Source organism: Lutjanus erythropterus, chromosome 19 (assembly GCF_056507025.1).
Source record: "Lutjanus erythropterus isolate fLutEry1 chromosome 19, fLutEry1.hap2, whole genome shotgun sequence".
NCBI lineage: Eukaryota > Metazoa > Chordata > Actinopteri > Lutjaniformes > Lutjanidae > Lutjanus > Lutjanus erythropterus.
In genome coordinates this window covers 11,773,857-11,792,645 of record NC_139335.1, presented here as the reverse complement: position 1 = coordinate 11,792,645, position 18,789 = coordinate 11,773,857, and the positions used below count along the sequence as shown (strand labels likewise).

The 18,789-nt window shown below is 40.2% G+C and overlaps 1 protein-coding gene across 1 annotated transcript; it reads right to left on the bottom strand.

Annotated features, from left to right (window-relative positions):
• Positions 1-1,235: 1,235 nt before the first annotated feature.
• Positions 1,236-12,335, bottom strand: LOC146309367 (myosin heavy chain, fast skeletal muscle-like). The gene is made up of 41 exons (XM_084743407.1): positions 12,232-12,335; positions 11,996-12,043; positions 11,666-11,888; positions 11,190-11,333; positions 10,945-11,101; positions 10,807-10,834; positions 10,608-10,719; positions 10,424-10,516; positions 10,275-10,338; positions 10,088-10,186; positions 9,892-9,995; positions 9,663-9,801; positions 9,443-9,561; positions 9,191-9,340; positions 8,943-9,113; positions 8,556-8,862; positions 8,084-8,157; positions 7,914-8,001; positions 7,713-7,830; positions 7,480-7,603; positions 7,254-7,390; positions 6,856-7,111; positions 6,475-6,717; positions 6,176-6,352; positions 5,929-6,074; positions 5,728-5,818; positions 5,245-5,634; positions 4,878-5,004; positions 4,621-4,739; positions 4,310-4,506; positions 4,037-4,220; positions 3,775-3,940; positions 3,491-3,615; positions 3,069-3,377; positions 2,771-2,974; positions 2,530-2,655; positions 2,251-2,421; positions 2,021-2,125; positions 1,839-1,934; positions 1,580-1,711; positions 1,236-1,352 (listed from the first exon to the last, which is right to left on the bottom strand). The coding sequence occupies exons 3-41, from the start codon at positions 11,867-11,869 to the stop codon at positions 1,335-1,337; spliced, it is 5,814 nt and encodes a 1,937-aa protein (XP_084599533.1). The 5' UTR covers positions 11,870-11,888; positions 11,996-12,043; positions 12,232-12,335; the 3' UTR covers positions 1,236-1,334.
• Between the last annotated feature and the right edge of the window lie 6,454 nt (positions 12,336-18,789).

Sequence of the window (18,789 nt, the reverse complement as noted above, 5' to 3'; positions counted from 1 at the left end):
AAAACCTCATCAGAACCACGCACACACAACTGTATCTGAAGAAACTGACACACCCCAAGGTCTGACTCCTTACCTCCTCTCATGTCAATTGTTGCAATGCCTCTTTTGAGTTTTTCAATAAATAATGTAACAGTAATTCAGCAAATTTACATATACACTTGAGGTCATTTCTACCACGACTTGTCTTTAATATTTAATGTGAAATATACACTGCTATTTTATAGAATTAGAATCGTTATAATTGTGTAAACGTTGCCAACTCAGATGAAACCGGAAACGTCAACCAAACAAATTGATATGGTTCAAGTGCTTTTTTTTGCATTGAACAATGTTAAAAATACCGACTTTGGGAGAGAGCAGAAGATATGCAGCAAATGGGCCACAGGGAGGAATTGAACCAGCAATCGCTGCAGAGGACTGATAGTAAATTAAATTAACCTGTGTACTGAACAAAGAAGTGAGGAGAGTGTGTGCACAGTTTTACCCTTTAACGGTCCCTTTGTGTGGCCTTGGCCAACACAGACTGCCTTTCCAATGGATTATATGATGGAGAAAATAGCTTTGGGTCTTTACTTCATCGGACATGGCCTTAATGGTTGCTTTTATACTGATTACAGGCTTACTATTATAAACTTGCAAATAGATTTAATGTGTGTGAACACCTTCTGTGAATTAGTTAGAGCTTTAGGGTTTTGGTTTTGGTTTTAGTCGTAGCTCAAGTTCAAAGGCCAGGTCAAACATTTACAAAGGAAAGTCAGTCTACATGGCAAACTTACCAGTCAGAGTAGACATGTACTCCTTCCATTTCTCTACTTGTGTATGTTTATAGATGTGTGGGTATAATATAGTAAATGTTCACAAGAAATATTTGTGGAGTTGACCCTTATCAATTAATTTTGAAAGCAAAGTAACTGTTCAGCTTCTCATCAGAGAAGATGTGTTAAGGGACCACAAAACTTAATGAATAATACGAACTCTGAGGAAATTAAAGCTAGAAACCTGTTCTGCATCATCTCTATTGATCTAGGTTTCTTTAAATCAAAGAATCAATTGTTCGCTTCAGTTGAGTGAAAGAAACGAATTTCCCTCAAGGAGGATTAACAGCAACAAGTGATAGTAATAGTATTTCTTCTTCTCTTCTTTAAAAGCAAATATTTTTTTCAGAAATACAATATCATCAAACACACTTTGCAGTGCAAGCATTAGTTTAACAGAAAAAACACAGATACAAGGTATTGAGAAATGTGCATGTTTATTGAAATGTTACAGTGTTAAATGAAGTTTTGTTCATATTTTATGAACTCTGTTGAAAAGCTTCATTTTGGTGTGGCCTCTTATTCAGCAGAATCACCCTGGAAAAAACAAGCAAAAACAAATTATTTCAATGGATAAGTTATTGGACATTTTACACAAACTATTAAGGGACATTTAGAAACTGTATCATCCTGTATGGTGGTATATGATTCTACAAGTGCTGAATTTTATATCACTGAAATATGTATTTGTGAGCACCATACATAAGAACCATGACATCACTCTTTTAATATTTAGCTAAGTATTACCACAGAAAAAATATTACCTTTCCAGCATCACGGCTCTTGGCTCTCAGCTTGTTGACCTGGGACTCAGCGATGTCAGCGCGCTCCTGAGCCTCCTCCAGCTCATGCTGAACCTTCCTCAGTCTGGACATGTGAGTGTTGGCCTGCTCCTCCTGTGAAAGGTTTGGAGTAAAAGTATGTTGTATTTTTTAATACTACAGTATATTAATATAGTTTCATTATGCCATTATTTATTTGTGCTACTTTCCCTAGTTTAAGATCACAAAATATTTGACTTACAGCCTCCTCAGACTGTCTCTTGTAAGCCTTGACTTTGAGCTGCAGCTTGTCCACCAGATCCTGAAGTCTGTTGACATTCTTCTTGTCCTCCTCAGTCTAGACAAATAAAGAATTGTTACCAATGAAGCATGGAGACAGAATGTTAAGAATAAACTGTAGTTTTGAGTTAAATCTTAAATCACCTGGTAGGTCAGCTCCTTCACTCTCCTCTCATATTTGCGGACTCCCTTAACAGCATCAGCTCCACGTCTCTGCTCAGCTTCAACTTCAGACTCCAGCTCGCGCACCTGTAAAATTATGATGATTAATCCACTGAAGAATTTTAGTGCTGTGAAAGGCTGAATTTATTCATTGAAAGTGTAAATTACATCTCAAAAATATTAGGAGAATTTAAAGTCTAAGCACTTCATACCCTGGACTCCAGTTTCTGGAGCTGCTTCTTGCCGCCCTTCATGGCGAGGTTCTCAGCCTCATCCAGACGGTGCTGCAGGTCCTTGACAGTGACCTCCAGGTTCTTCTTCATCCTCTCCAGGTGAGCACTGGTGTCCTGCTCCTTCTTCAGCTCCTCAGCCATCATGGCAGCCTGAAATAATACAAATTCAATATATAATATCAGTGCATTATAAGTGCAATTACAGCATATAGCAGTGAAATTATTTCTAAAGTAGCAGAGGCACAGATGCAAACTCACATCAGTGATAGCCTTTTTGGCTTTCTCCTCAGCATTTCTTGCTTCCTGAACAGAATCATCCACTTCACCCTGAACCTGGACAAGGTCAGACTCCAGCTTCTTCTTGGTGTTCATGAGACTGGTGTTCTGAATAACAGAAAGAGCCACATTTAGTTTGATACATTTTTTTGTATGTATAATGAGGTCCATATGCATATTTATTATGGGCAAAGACAGGTTTTCTGAAATATTGAAAACAAACCTGAGAGTGAAGCAGTCCAACACGCTCACTAGCATCAACCAGCTCCTGCTCAGCCACTTTGCGTCCTCTCTCTGTCTGCTCCAGAGCGGCTCTCAGCTCCTCAATCTCAGCCACCATCAGGCCATTTCTGCGCTCCACCATGGCAACCTGCTCCTTCATGTCCTCCTGTCCTCTGACAGCATCATCAAGGTGCAGTTGGGCATCCTGACAACATTAAAGTAAATAGTTTACCTTAGGTTTGTTGCTTTGTTCACTCTCAAAACATTTTTTTATAATTCAGCAATTGCACAAAGCTCACCTTGAGCTGTCCCTGGACATTCCTCAGCTGTTTCTGGGCCTCAGCAGCCTGCCTGTTGGCATGGCTCAGCTGAATCTCCATCTCATTCAGGTCTCCCTCCATCTTCTTCTTGACTCTCAGGGCATCATTCCTGCTCCTGACCTCAGAATCAAGAGTGCTCTGCATGGAGTCAATCACCCTCTGGCTGTTCCTCTTGATCTGCTCCATCTCCTCATCCTTCTCTGACAGCTTCCTGTCAACCTCACCTTTGATCTGGTTGAGCTCAAGCTGGACACGGAGAATCTTGGCCTCCTCGTGCTCCAGTGTACCCTTTAATTTATTTAATAAATAATGTTAATAAAGGTCTCTTGAATGGATTCTGGCATGGACTAATTTATTTTTAATTCAAAAAAACAAATTTCTGTAATTGTAAAATATATTACCTCAGCTTCCTCCAGTGCTGACTGAACTTCAGCCTTCTCAGTCTCCACGGTCTTCTTGGCCTTCTCCAGCTCGTGGATGCTCTTTCCAGTCTCACCAATCTGCTCAGTCAGATCGGAGATCTCCTCTATAGAGCAACCAAAGACAAACATAATTAGAGTAAGTAATATCCAGGAAATTGTATGTGTCAAGGCTTTGACCACCACAAACACTCATAAGCAACAGTACTAGACATCAAACAAGAATTGCTATAATAGTAACAATAAATATAGTAAGACTGGCGTACGCTGCAGGTTCTTGTTCTCTCTCTTCATGGTCTCCAGATGATCCAGAGCCTCCTCATAAGAGTTCTTCATCTTGAACAGTTCAGTGCTGAGAGAGCGAGCCTCCTTCTGAGCTCCTTCCAGCTCTGCCTGGCCCTCCTCGTACTTCTGTTTCCATTCTGCCAGGACCTGGAATTGAATAGGTTTGTTAAATGCTTATTTAAAATATATGGATGTCTGTTTCTTATGACAAAATTGGTTTTGATTACCAGTTTAACCATTTACCTTATCAAAGTTCCTCTGCTTCTTGTCAAGGTTGGCAGCCAGAGCATTAGCTCTCTCCACATCAATCATGAGGTCTTCCACCTCACCCTGCAGCCTCTGCTTGGTCTTCTCCAAAGAGGCACACTTGGAGTTCACAGCCTCAATGGATTCCTCAGCGTCCTGCAGGCGCTGGGCAAGCTTTTTCCTTTAATCAAGGAGAATTTATTTGTGCTTAACTGAACAAAAGATAGCAAAAAATAATTTCTCTATGAAAAAGTAAAAAGGGTAATGTACTTTGCCTCCTCCAGCTCCTCAGTGCGCTGGATAGCATCGGTCTCATATTTGGATCTCCACTGAGCCACCTCACTGTTGGCCTTGGACATGCCTCTCTGCAGCTCAGCCTTGGCCTCCTGCTCCTCCTCAAACTGCTCTCTGAGCAGATCGCAGTCATGGCGGGCTGACTGAACACTGTGGGCCAGGGCGTTCTTGGCCTGTTAAGCACACAGTCCAGGTCAGATGGATATTGTAATCAACCTATTACATCTAAATACTGTATGGATTCATGACCTGCACCATTCTGAAGATAAGAGATCAACTATTCATACCTTCACTTCCTCCTCAACGTGCCTCTTCAGCTCCTCAATCTGCTGAGTGAAGGCTTGCTTGCCCCTGGTCAGCTGGGAAACAAGAGCTTCCTTCTCCTCAAGCTGGCGAGAGAACTCACCTGAATGACAAAACATTCATGTGTTATTGGCGAAGATTATTCTAATGATTTTCATTAGTTTATTTCTACAATACAGGACACTATTAAACTTATCTGACGCCACTGAATATGTAGATGTGTCATTTATGACAAACTCACCGTTCTCTGTCTGAAGTCTTGCCTTCTGTCCATTAACGTCATTCAGCTGGCGAACATTCTCATCATTTTTGGCTTTGAGTTCACTCAACTGGTCCTCAAGAGTTCTGCACATTTTCTCCAAGTTGCCCTATCAGCAACAAAACATTATATATTTAAAAACATGAAATTAAACTGTTGAATACTTTTTGTTTCGAGCAGTACATTAAAGCGATTGTTATACTGAATAATCAGTGATGACTTCAACACAAGGGTGACAAGTGCTACACTTATGGTTATATTCTTTATTCTAAGTACTCTTGTATATCTGCTTTTTTATTCCTGACATGTTGAAAGAGGGAAATCCCTCACTTTTAAGCAAACCCCACACCTTTGACTTAGCAACAGCCTCCATGTTGCTGGAGAGGTCATCAATCTCCATCTTGTACTCGCTCTTCTCCTTCTCCAGCTTCTGCTTGACACGCTGGAGGTTGTCGATCTGCTCTCCCAGCTCTGCAACACTGTCGGCCTGCTTCTTGCGGAGAGCTGCAGCGGTGGCTTCATGCTGCAGGGTCGACTCCTCAAGATCGCGACGCAGCTTCTGGAACTCAGCTTCACGCTTCTTGTTCATCTCAATCTGAGCAGCTGTTGCTCCACCAGCCTCCTCAAGCCTCTCACTGATCTCCTCAAGCTCCCTGGACAGGTCAGCTCTCTGCTTCTCAACCTTGGCCCGAGCAGCTCTCTCAGCCTCAATCTCTTCCTCCAGCTCCTCAATACGAGCCTAGATTTGATGGAAGTAATATCAAGAAGGCTTATTACCTTGAGCATGTTGTTATTGATTCACTGATTTTCATACTAATTTGAAATACATTACCTGGAGCTCCTTGATCTTCTTCTGAAGCTGAGCACCAAGAGACTGTTCATCCTCAATCTTGCTGAGGAGCTGGCTGATCTCAAAGTCTTTCCTTAATGAAGTTTCCAAGAAAAGTTTTGCTGTCACAGTTTGAACTGTTGTTGGAGTGTAATGTGTGAGATACTGAAAGGATTAATAACCTAAAACAAACAAAAAACTTACTTCTTGATTTTCTCGTCAGATTGCTGCTTGTCATTCTCCAGATCCATTATGGATTCCTGGGCCAGTTTCAGATCTCCTTCAAGCTTCCTCTTGGCTCTCTCAAGGTCCATGCGGAGCTTCTTCTCTTGCTCCAGGGATCCCTCAAGCTATAAGATGACAGTTAATAATAGACAATTTGAGACAAGACAAAGCATTAATACCAAGAATGGCAAGTAATTAGACACACGGTAAAAACAAGTTTTCTTACATCGTCCACTTGCTGCTCCAGCTTTGTCTTGGCCTTGGTCAGAGTGTTGACTTTGTCTTCCTCTGCCTGCAGATCATCAAGTGTTTGCTGGTGGGCCTCTTGGAGGGCTTTCTTCTCCTTGGTTAACTTGGCAATAGACTCATCTTGAGATGCCATCTCCTCAGTCAGGTTTTTCACCTGAAAAAGGAATACAAAAATACAGTAAGTGTTTTGTTGTTAACATCAATATCTATGCATATTTTAAACTGATAGAATCATGTCAACATTTTGTATTAGTGTATATTTCAAGTTATGTGAACCTTGTTTTCTGTGGCATGTTTCTCCTTCTCCACTTTAGCCAAGGTGAGCTCCAGGTCATCAATGTCTTTCTTCAGCTCAGAGCATTCATCCTCCAGCTTCCTCTTCTTGGCAGTCAGCTCAGCATTGATTTCCTCTTCATCCTCCAGTCTCTCAGTTGTCTCTTTGAGTTTGGCCTCGAGCTGGATCTTACTCTTAATGAGTCCCTCACACCTCTCCTCAGCATCACCGAGATTCTCAACTTCCTATAGTACAGTTTGAACATACAATATGTTCATTATTTTGCTCAATGAAGATTTTCACATTGTTTGGTTTTAGAAGACACTTCTTCTATTAGTATGAAGTATGTGATAGAATCAAACTTTCTTTTGTTTCCTACTTACTGCAGCCACTTGGAGTTGCAGATCATTCTTTTCCTGCAGCAGGGAAACCATCTTCTCCTCCAGTTCCTTCTTCTTGGCCAGGGCAGCAGCCAGGTCTGTTTGCATCTTATCATAGTTCTCCTTCATCTGCAACAGCTCTTTCTCAGTCTCAGCACTCTTCAGCAGAGGCTTGATCTTGAAGTACAGTTTCAGCCATGGCCAGTTCTTCACATTCATGAATGAGCGGATGTTGTACTGGATTGAATAGATAGACTCTCTGGAAAAATCAAAAGAAAGCATAATTTTACATCAGCAGCATTTTCTAAAACATTTGACTGTTTTAATACAACCAAAATCTTTGATATGGATGTTATTAGTTTCTCTGTGTATCTGTTTAGTTTAGTATATGATAATCCTACCTCCTCTCCATCATCTTAACAAACTCCTTCCTCATGACATATCCTCTGCAAAGAGCCTGAGTCATGGTCACCAGCTCAGCCAGTTTCTCATCTCTCATCTCCTCCAGGGTACCCAGCAGACCAGCCTTGAAGAACACCTGTATTGTTTCATAGTAAAAAAAAAAACTTTAGCAAACGTGCATACAACAGTACAACTATAAACCTAATGTAGACTATGAGAACGAACCTTTGTGTGTCCAAACTTGTACTGAGTGTGGTCCACATCAATGGAGCCCAGCAGCTTCTCTGAAGCTTTCTTGTTGTCAATGAACTGTCCCTCAGGGATGACACTGGCATTCAATACTTTGTATCTACAAGGAAAAGTATGTTCATTTATATTTAGCTCCTATTTTTTCTAGTGTTTTACACTATAAAGTCTGCTGAAATCAACTTGAATTGTTTCTACGACTTCTAAGTCACCTCTGCTTGAAGTCACCATAGAGGATTCTGCTGGGGAAGCCCTTTCTGCAGATTCTGATGCCCTCCAGCACACCATTACACCTCAGCTGGTGGATGACCAAGAAGTTCTCCATAAGACCTGTACATTGTAAAGATATTGTATTAAAACATTTCTGTAATGTATATGGCAATGTACACAGCACTGGCTCATGCGTTTCTTACCTGGGGTCTTTGTTTCATTGGGGATCAGGCAGCGCACAAAGTGAGGGTGAGTGCTCCTCAAGTTGGTCATCAGCTTGCCCAAGTTCTCCTGTGGATGAGCACATAGTGGGTCAGTTTTTTTCCAGATGAGTTTTTCCAATTGTAATTCAAAAATATGAAAGAATACATACTCTGAAAAGAGCAGACACAGTCTGGAAGGAACCACCCTTCTTCTTGCCACCCTTCTTGCCACCACCAGCAGCCTCTGTTTTGCAAAACAATTCAAAAAGCACTTGTATTAATGATACTGACTAAGTAGAACAGGAGGTCTTTACTGTGCGGAATGCAGATTTTTTTTTTAAAATTAAGTCACATCAATGAATATATTACAATAGCGCAGTCATCATCTTTGCTCCAAACCAAATGTAACAGACACACACATTATTGCATGTCAAGTAAGGTTAAAACTGCACTTTCTGCATAGCTAATCAAGATACAGCAATGTCAGCCATCGTACCATTAATAAAAGAAAATTGTAGTGAAATTTAATGGATATATAATGAGAATGCATGATGTTTCTGAAATCATGGGTATTGATTGGGACAGCTGGTTTAAGATGGCGCATACCATCTGTATTGGGTGCACAGAGTGCTTATTTCTTACCCTCAGCTCCGGCATGTGCTGCATACAGCATAGCCAGCAGTTTGTTTGAAGCTTTCTGGTAGAGCTGAACAACTGAGTCATTCAGGGGGTCCTTGTTCTTGTCCAGCCAGCCACTGATGTTGTAGTCCACTGTACCAGCATAGTGAACCAGGGCAAAGTGAGCCTCAGCCTTGCCCTTTCCAGGCTTTGGCTTCTCAAAGGCCTTGGTCTTGCCAAGATGCTGATCATGCAGCTTGTTCTTGAAAGTGGTGTCAGAAGCCTTGGGGAACATGCACTCCTCTTCAAGGATGGAGAAGATGCCCATTGGCTGAAGGGAAATTGTGTCAAATTTAAAAGAAGGTAGTCAAAAAACAGGAATCCAGTTCTACCAGACAGATTGTGTCTTACCTTCTCAATCAGCTCAATGCAGGCAGCCAAGTCCATACCGAAGTCAATGAACTCCCAATCAATGCCTTCTTTCTTGTACTCCTCTTGCTCCAGAACAAACATGTGGTGGTTGAAGAACTGTTGCAGTTTCTCATTGGTGAAGTTGATGCAGAGCTGCTCCAAGCTGTTGAACTGTTTTTACAAAAAAGTATTTAGAATCTTGCGGCAAAATAAGTTTGAACTTGCTCAGATATTTTCTGTCAACTCACATCGAAGATCTCAAATCCAGCGATGTCCAACACTCCAATGAAGAAAGATCTTGCCTGTTTTGTGTCCAACATCTCATTGATACGGACGACCATCCACAAGAACATTTTCTCATAGACAGACTTGCACAGAGCACTGACAGCGTTGTTGACCTAGAAATAAGGATTTTAGTGTGAGGATTTCTCAGAATAATAGTTCCTTATCAAAATGCAAATATTTCCCTTTTTTCAAACATCAAATGTCCTTTTAATTACCTGTGGCACGGTTTGACCTTTGGTCACCATCTCGTTGCCAACCTTGACTCTTGGGTAGCACAGAGCTTTCAGCATATCAGCTGAGTTCAAGCCCATGAGGTAGGCGATTTTGTCAGCCACTGATATCGAGAAACACAACAAATACTAAATACACATGTACTTGGTAGTATTTTGCACAGCAGAAAACTTGATGATGAGACTGTATTCTTTTAGCAATTACCCTCAGTGCCATCAGGCTCAGCCTGCTCCTCGCGCTGCTTCTGCTTGAATTTCATGTTGCCATGATGCATCACAGCGCCAGTCAGCTTGTAGATGCCCATTTTCTCCTCAGCAGTGAAGCCCAAGATGTCAATAGCAGTCTGTGTTATACAGGAAATAAATTTTATATATCTTAAATCTACAACAATTAACCTTGATGCGTTATCTTAAACTGTGAGGTGTAATCTTACATCAGTTGCAATGAACTCCTCCACATCATTGATGCTCTTGACAGTGATCTCACCCTGGCTGATCATTGGGTAGTCATAGGGGTTGGTGGTGATCAGAAGAGCCTCTAGAAGAGGACAGCAGAAATACATAGTATTGTTTGGTGTTTTATTTCTGATATTGTTCAAAGTTCTATTTTAAGTTAAAGTAGTATCATACCCAGGAGCTCAGGCTTGTGGCCAGTCATCAGCTGATAGAAGATATGGTAGCTCCTCTCAGCAGACAGCTGGAAGGTGACACGGGACTTCTCCAGCAGATCTAAGATTGAGAAATGAAGGTCAGATTACAGCACATAATACAATAAAATTCAAAAAGGTGACTGAGCAAGATGTATAAATTTACTTACAAGTTTCAATATCAGCTGAGGACAGCTTGCCACTGGTTCCGAAGTGAATTCTGATGAATTTACCCTAAGCATATCAGATTTAAGTTAGCAGGATTCTTGATATGCAGCTAAAGTCTCCTATGTTTATTTTTTGCTCTTTCAACACTTACAAAACGAGAGGAGTTGTCATTCCTCACAGTCTTGGCATTACCATAAGCCTCCAGCAGAGGGTTGGCTGCAATGATTTGGTCCTCAAGGGAGCCCTGTATGAGAAGATTGCACTTACATAAACTTCTTTCCTAAACAACAATTTTCCTCTCACAAACTGAATTTATCCTGAATAACCAACTTTACCTGCATTTTGCCAGCTGTAGGCTCAGCCTTCTTAGCTCCAATAGCTGCAATTGTTGCAAAGTACTGGATGACACGCTTGGTGTTGACAGTCTTTCCGGCACCGGATTCTCCACTGGGTTATTAGAAACACATCATCAAGATTCTGCTTCACTATCACAAAGTTTATCAAGATTTACATGGCAGTTTGTTTTGTACTTACGTGATCAGGACAGACTGGTTCTCACGATCTGAAATACAAACATACATGCATCACACTAGTTCCATTTTTTTTGCGGCCTTCAAGACGCTTCTACTGTGCTGTATGTACAAATATTAACATTAGTTACATTGGTCTTACCAGTGAGCATGAACTGATAGGCATTGTCAGAGATGGAGAAGATGTGGGGTGGTGCCTCAATCCTCTTCTTGCCTCTGTATGCTGCCACACATGTAGCGTCATACACAGGAAGCCACTTGTAGGGATTCACGACAACGCAGAACAACCCAGAGTAGGTCTGTAATAGTTGAGAGAATACACAATATTTGAACATTTGTATACATAAAGATGTAAGTTATATTTACATTATAAAAGTAAGAACTTACGTAGATCATCCATGATGCATAACGCTCTTTGAGGTTATACAACACAGATGGCTCGTTGAGGTGGGTCATCATGGCCATGTCCTCCATCTTGTCGAACTTTGGAGGATTTCTGGGATGGATGTCATCCTCTTTTACAGTGAGAGACTGAATAGAAAATTGAGTTAAAAGGTGACGTGATACTGAAAGACATTTCATGTCAGGTTATATCAATTGAATGTAATAGACTATTACAGTCATGGTCTTTGAATGAAATAGACAAAAATATATATTTTTACTGTGGTATTTCAAGTTGTATAATTATTCACCAAATTCCCTCCCTCAGTCTCACCCATAATACAATGACAAATGAATACTTAACTAAATGTTTTACTCAGACATCATTTTAAATAAAAGTCAGTTATCATTCAATACAAAAAGGTCTTAGATGGAAACAGATTCAGAGAGTTTTGTTGAAAAAAGTAAAATGAATTATGTACCTTTCCGCCGTCTGTTTCCACGGTAGCTTTGCCACCCTCTTTCTTCACAAGTTTACCCTTGAGGTACATCTCATCTGTATCAGCCACAAAGTAGGCTGTCTTTGCATCAAATGGAGCAGTTTGGGCCTCAATCCTCTCCTTCTCGGGCTTCCGGAGGTATATGGCAGCAGCGCCATACTGCTCCATCTCCGCGTCGGTGCTCATGGTGGCACTTTAATGGAGACTGAAAACACCAGAGATTAAATATAGATTCATAAATCACAAGTGTGTTACAAAACTTACAGTTGACTTATTTCTGTTTTGTTTTGTTTAAATTTTTATTTTGTTTACCCCAACTGATGCAGAAACAGAAATTATGTCCAGAGGTATGTCCCGATGCTAGAAAACAAGTTTTAAAAAAACCAATGTAAGTTTGTATATTTGCATTTAAAATTATACCAAATTTAACACATAGAGATAAGCTAAGTAATTAAAGTGAAACATTGAAGCAACATCTTATTAATAAATGGTGATACAGTATAGTAGTGTCATAGAGACATGCCATAGGGACAGTTATGTGCACTTACCTCTGAATGATGCCAATCAGTTAGAGCAGATGTCCAGAGCTGCTGTTTTTATATACGCAATGAGTCTGCCTCCTCAGCATAAGTGCCCTCCTCAATTTGGTCAGGAATGCTTGACACCTTGTTGCTTGATAGTGATATGTTCTGTGCATTAAAAAGCGTAAGCATGAATAAATGAATAAGCACATTTCAGTTTCCACATATATAATTAACATTTTACAAACACCACCTAAATATTTAGAGATATTGGATTTAATTGAATATTCTGATGCTTAACAAAATACACATGTACAAGTATAATATTTAATTCATTAATTAATTTTAAATAATTAATTCAATTTTTATTTCTAATTTGCATTTTCCATATTGTTGATATATAACTCAAATTCCTGTATTTTGGCATATCTCCAACACAATATGAATATTAATATCATTGTTGAAAAAGCACAGTCAGTAACATGACAGTATTATTAGGTTGATATATTTTGGATTTGATTGTGCTTGTAAATGCTGAGTACGCTAGTAATGTCAACAGCATACCCAATTTTAAAATGCACTGCATCGTTTGTTGGGTATTTGACACAGTTTATGGTAGGCACTCATGTCCTGTTAATTTTGATATCACAGCCAGTAATGGGTTTTAAATTTGGAGAAGCATTGAAATGTCACTGGTGTATAGTTACAGGCCATATGAAATTCACGCTGATGGAGTCTCCATTAATGCTGGGTAAGTGTTATATGTCTCCTGGGAACAGACTTCAAGGCAGATAGCCAGGTCAGATAATTTAACACCAAAAATATTTTCCCTACAAATATCATTAATATTTTGCTGTGAGGAAAATGGTGCAGCTTTTTTTTTTTTTTTTTGATAGGTTTGATATACTGACTAACTGTATGACAAGTTATTTATTGAAAGGGGAGTCTGGGATCTTCTCCAGGTGCAACTTTCATTTCCAAGTTTTGCACAAACTTGGCTCATTATTTTCCATCTTAACAGCAGATCACGAGGTATTACCATGGTCAAAAATAAATCCAGCCAAAGGAGGGATCAGTGATTCGTGTCTGGCATAGAGAGAGGGATATATTTATAGGACATATTCAGATATGTTGTTAACACCATAGCCCAAGTTTAAAGAGATTTATTTCCCTAAACAATCTATTTATTTCTCAAATGTGTTTGCAATAAAAAATAATAAGGTCTTGTATGTAAGGTATGGCCATTGCCAGGTATTTACTAAGTACAATCAATTCTGCATGTTTATTGTAGTTGGCTTAGGGTCGGGTAGAATTGCCAGAAAACTGCTGAGTCGACACACAGGATTAAGCAGGAGTCATAACCAAAACAGGAAAATGACTGACGAGCTCTACTTTTTTTAGCCCTCATATTATAGTATAGTATGCTTCAGATAATAAAAAAGTCTTGTGTGCAGCATCAAGTGTTGCTGTAGTTTAAGTTACTAATGTCATAAAAAATAATAAGAATGTACACAGAATTAACAACAAGAAAAGAAAAACAAAACAAAAAACACTGAGTTGGGGAGGGAAGGAAATGAGAAAGAAAAAAGAAAGAAAAGAAAAGGCATAAAGAAATAAACAAATCTAAAATAAAGAGTTTCTTGATGTATCTTAAGTCCTTTGTTACATCAAAAATGCATTTTGAAAACTAAGAGTAATATTATATACATATATATATAAAGTTGACATTTTGAGAGCAGTGTTTTTCACTCAACAGCAAAGATGCGAATGTGGACGTGCATTTTAAATGTACAAGTATAGATCCACCTACCTTCACCCTGACTGAAAGTGTCCCATCCACATTCAAAAATTTAATTCTGTTCCCTATTTCTATTTACATCCTGTTCAAGAAGCCACTGATCCTTCAGAAATATTTTGAAATACTCAGTGTTCAGTTCCTGATGTATGTTTCTGCATGATGACATTGTTACACATAAACCCCCTTGACTGAAGGTGCAGTAAGTGATTCTGGAGAAAGATTGTTGATTGCTGAGTTACAATCCAGGGAGACGACCTGGGAATGAGACCCAACAATAGAAAATCAGCTGGTGGAGTTAAGGTGTTCTTTGTAACCATTAATCACATAAGCCCTTCTTTAGAATGCAGCTGACAAATTAAATAGACTGTGAAGTGAAGTCAGCGCTTGAAGTCACACCGTTGAGAATTTCCCTGAATTCCCAAATTAAATCTTTCACTGATATACATTCATCCCCAACCAGTAAATATATTACATACTTTCAATATACTTTGCTGAGTATAGTAACATCTTCAGAAATACAAACATTTCTTTTGAATATGACTGTAACAGTGACAGTCATAAATCCAAGGAATGTATGTAAAAGTACATACAATACGTCATTCCTCATTTGGTACATTTTGCTTCTTTGCACACCTCTATTTGATAAGTGAGGCCTAAACCAAGACTGCACTAATATCTTCTACTGACACTGTCAAGGCATCCATACTGCTCGTGTAGTGCATCCTGAGGGAACATGGAGGATCTAAGACATCCATCCCAAAAGTATCCCATCACATACCCAATGAGTAACATTATGCTATGTTCAGTAACTTGTTTACCTATGGTGCTTATTGGACTTTATGCCACACTTTGTCTATTGCACTTTAGCAACCTCACTTGAACATTTGTACAACAAGAACATAACCATGACTGACAAGAGTCATACAGTTTCTGAACATAATTTAGATGATTATCCACGATCCATGTGAAGGTGACTGGCCCAAGTTGACCTCTGACCTGAATTGGTACTGAACAAACTCAGAGCAGTTTGTGATCCTGCCCGGACTCGGCAAACCTGTACCTATCCAAGCACTCTGAAGCCATTTAGTTTAGTCTAATTCTCCATCTCTCTCATTAAACCAGTCTAGCTTGTCCATTATAATCATTTGCTGATTGAATGTTTTTTAAATATCTATATAAGATGAATATATTTGGTTTTTTTTTAATTTGTGATATTACATGTCAAGTGAAGGTATTAAAACAAAGGAAGGAGCCAGAAATGCAGACAAAGTCAGCAGATCAAGTTTTAATATTTAATAAAGAATGAAAATATAAATCAAGCTTACAGGAATACAGGAATAGAAGTAGGCAAAAATCCAAAAGCCAAATCAAGGTAAAAACTTTACAAAAATCATCATCATGGCTGGACAGCCTGGCAGAAATGCAGACAAGTGGCCCAAAGACAGGGCAAACTGAAAGGGGCTGCTTCGGACAACAGCCCAGAGCAGAAACAAGCAGGCAAGGCTGCTCAAGCAGATGACCCAGGGGCTACCCAGGGGCTGAGCTGGAGACCTCAGGCGGATGGCCTGGGGACAGGCCAGTCGAGCAGAGTTGGAGGGCAGGACCAGGAGGCAGGGCTGGAGGGTGGAACACCTCTGGATGCTGGCCTGGACACTGGAGGGGCAGTGACAAAAACAAAACCCCTCTGGTGGCTGGCAGTGAAGATGAAGGCAGGACGGGAGACGGGGATGAGTGCAGCTCAGGCACTGAAGACTGATACAACTTGGACTCTGAGGACTGCTGTAGCTCGAGAGCAGGAGATGGCAGCAGCCCAGCCAAAACAAGAGTTGGCAATGGCTGCAGCCCAGCCAGGGCTGGTGATAGCTGCCTGCAGCCCATCTTGGGCTGGTGATGGCTGTGGCCTAGCCAGGGCTAGAGATTGCTGCAGTCCAGCTGAGACAGTAGAGAGGAAGGCTGACTCAAGAGCAGACTTAACATTGGCCAGTCCGGCTCAGGAACTTTCTTGGTGTCAGCCAACCCAGGGACTGAAAAGACACTGGTAGGCGTACTGGGGAGTGGAACCTCTATGGTGCCCAGCAGCACTATCTCCATGGTGCTGGGTAGCTGTGGCTCTGGTATGCTGGACACTGGGCAGCTGAGAAACACAACATCAGTGAGGGCCATGCATTCTTTTGGAGGGCCTCCCAGAAGCTGACTCTGGGGCAGGATTGGGTAGAGTAATGGCTGGCTCTGTACTGGTCTACTGGTCATTTGGCTAGAGGCTAGCAGTCTAGATACTGTCCAGTTCTAAGGCATGGTCCAGTTTAGAAGAGACCACGGTACTCAATGAAATGGAGCAGGATGACATAGAACACTGATGTCGCCTGGAACCCCACTTTGGGTTCCCCAGAAAGGAGATTCTTGGGACTTGGAGGACAAACCAGCCAGGGAGCTAGCCAGCTCTGGGACAGGGATCGGCTGAAGCCTGGCTGGTTGATGACTAGCTGACTCTGGAGCTGGAGCCAGCAGGAGGCTAGCAGGTTGATGGCTACCCAACTCAGTAGCTGGAGCTGGCAAGAGACTAGCCAGCCGTGGCTAGCTGACTCTGGCTGACTCGGGGCTAGAAGGCCAGTGGCTAGCTGACTCAGGAAGTGGAGCTGGCTGAGGGCTAGCAGGCAGTGGGCTACCCAGCTCAGGACAGGAAGGCTGCAGGCTCACAAACCCATGCCTAACTGAGCAGAGTTAAGGCTGAGTCAGACAACAAGGGCCCATACTAAATCCAAAGTCAGTGTCAGTGTCAGAGTCACAAGAAGCCAGAAAAGGCTGCAAACCTTTTTTGAGGTTGGCAGTAACTACTATATTGTCAGCCAAAAATGGAAAGTCTAAAAGCATGGCCTTTGACAAAATAGTCCTTCCATCAAAGAATGTACAGAGAATCTATGTTTGATATCCTGACAGCCTTCGATGGTTAAGCTCAATCTCACAAGGGTTGAGTGCACTCCTCCAAGCAAGAAAAGTCTGCTGGGCCCATTGTGGCCAGTTTGTAAAGCAATATTGCATCAAGTGAAGTAGTAAAACAAAAGAGGGACCCAAAATTGCACAAAAATCCAGCAGAGCATGTTTAAGTATTTAATAACAAACTAAAATATAAGTCAGGCTTATGAGAATACATAAAGTATTCTGAAGTGCATAAAGTAGCAGAGTGTCAGTGCAGGGGTAGCTCAACAGCCCTTGGAGCTCAGATTTCGGTCATGAAATACATTTGTGGGTTAGAGACATTTGTTTAATTTAATAACTATAATTTATGAGACTTTTTGAGACCTATTAAATATTTTATGTCCAGTTAGTGGTGGTGGTAGAAATTTCTGGCTTAAGCTATATAGACAAGAACTTATAACTACCATGAGAGCTATGCAGACTGTTTATGACACCTTGAAAGTTGCATGTCTGAGGGCTTATTTTTATTTTCTCTGACTGTCGGCTGTAATTATAGACTGTAAACAAGTTATTCATTGACTGAACCTAGACTTTAGAATATTTTGGCTCAACTTAGGAACACATTTTCTAAGACTCAGTCTTTTGCATGGTTGCCTTTTTGTTGATATCATTCTAAACTATGTGTAGCAATTGTTTCATGACACCCAGAAATCATTAAATGCATCATTAATGTCAGAAATATTCTTTGGACAAATCACTGAACTTATCAGCTGCACTGTATATGATGAAATATATATATAATTGACTTAGGAGCAGCTGTCAAAGCATTTTAAATGAGATTCCAAGTTTTCTGAATCACTGTATTTTGAATGGGTTTCACATATGAATCTGAAAGGGTATATGTGTCAGAAAAATAAAAAAGCATGACAAATGTGACAAAGGAAGGTTTTGGGTTGTCTTTTACTTCTATTAGCTAGTTGTGCATGACTGAAAATTGTTTGACTTACCGGCATTACCGTATAAAAGTGAACATACCATTAGTTTACATTTATGAGACACATTTTTTGTGCCTGTTATCCAACATCTAGACTTTTACATGTAAATCCAGCTAAACTTTTATTAGAATATACAAACTGCCTAAATATAATAGTCTGTTCAATATTCTGTGCATTTCAATTAGTGGCTTTAATTTAACTCTTGGTTTTATTAAAATAGAACTTTGGCAGCTTTTTAAATTCTTCGTGTAACATACTTAATATGGGTATGATATGTGCTGTGAGGGAGATATCAGATATTGTAATGGCCCTGTATCATTTATTTGATGACGGTCTACATTTTCAATTAGGGTAAGGAGCTTGATCAAAAATAGAAAGGCATTTTAAAGCCTGGCCTCAAATGACTGCAAGCATAAACTGATGGCAGAGACTCCACATAAGATGTTATATAGCTGACTGATTTCAGTAATATGTGACTTCTGTTTTAACCACAAAGGTCTATGTCCTGCTTTACTACATGACAGATACAGTGATGTGTATAACCAATGGATTCAGTAACTATTACTTGTACAGTATGTGTTTGAAGAAGCCCTTTGCTGGATGTATAGATGGATGCTCTGGGTTTGTTTTCTTACTGCTGAAAACTCTGAAACTGCTTGGGTTCAAAGGAAATGTTGTATGGCATGCTAATTTTACTCTAAGAGACTGACTACTGTGAGTTTCAAAAAAGTATTTTGTTTCTAAATTAGCTGTGATAGACTGTGGGGCTGAAACTAATGATTATTTTCATATTATATTCTCAATTAATAGATCATTAGTTGTTTGTTTTAAAATGTAAGAAAACTGTGAACAATGTCAGTGTTTTCCAAAGTCTGA

Coding starts and splice junctions, on each gene's coding strand:
- LOC146309367 (XM_084743407.1), bottom strand. CDS start 11,869: ATGAGCACCGACGCGGAGATGGAGCAGTATGGCGCTGCTGCCATATAC. Junction 8,002..8,083: donor CTGTGTCTGCTCTTTTCAGA/GTATGTATTCTT, acceptor GCTCATCCACAG/GAGAACTTGGGCAAGCTGAT. Junction 6,075..6,175: donor TGGAGCAGCAAGTGGACGAT/GTAAGAAAACTT, acceptor GTCATCTTATAG/CTTGAGGGATCCCTGGAGCA.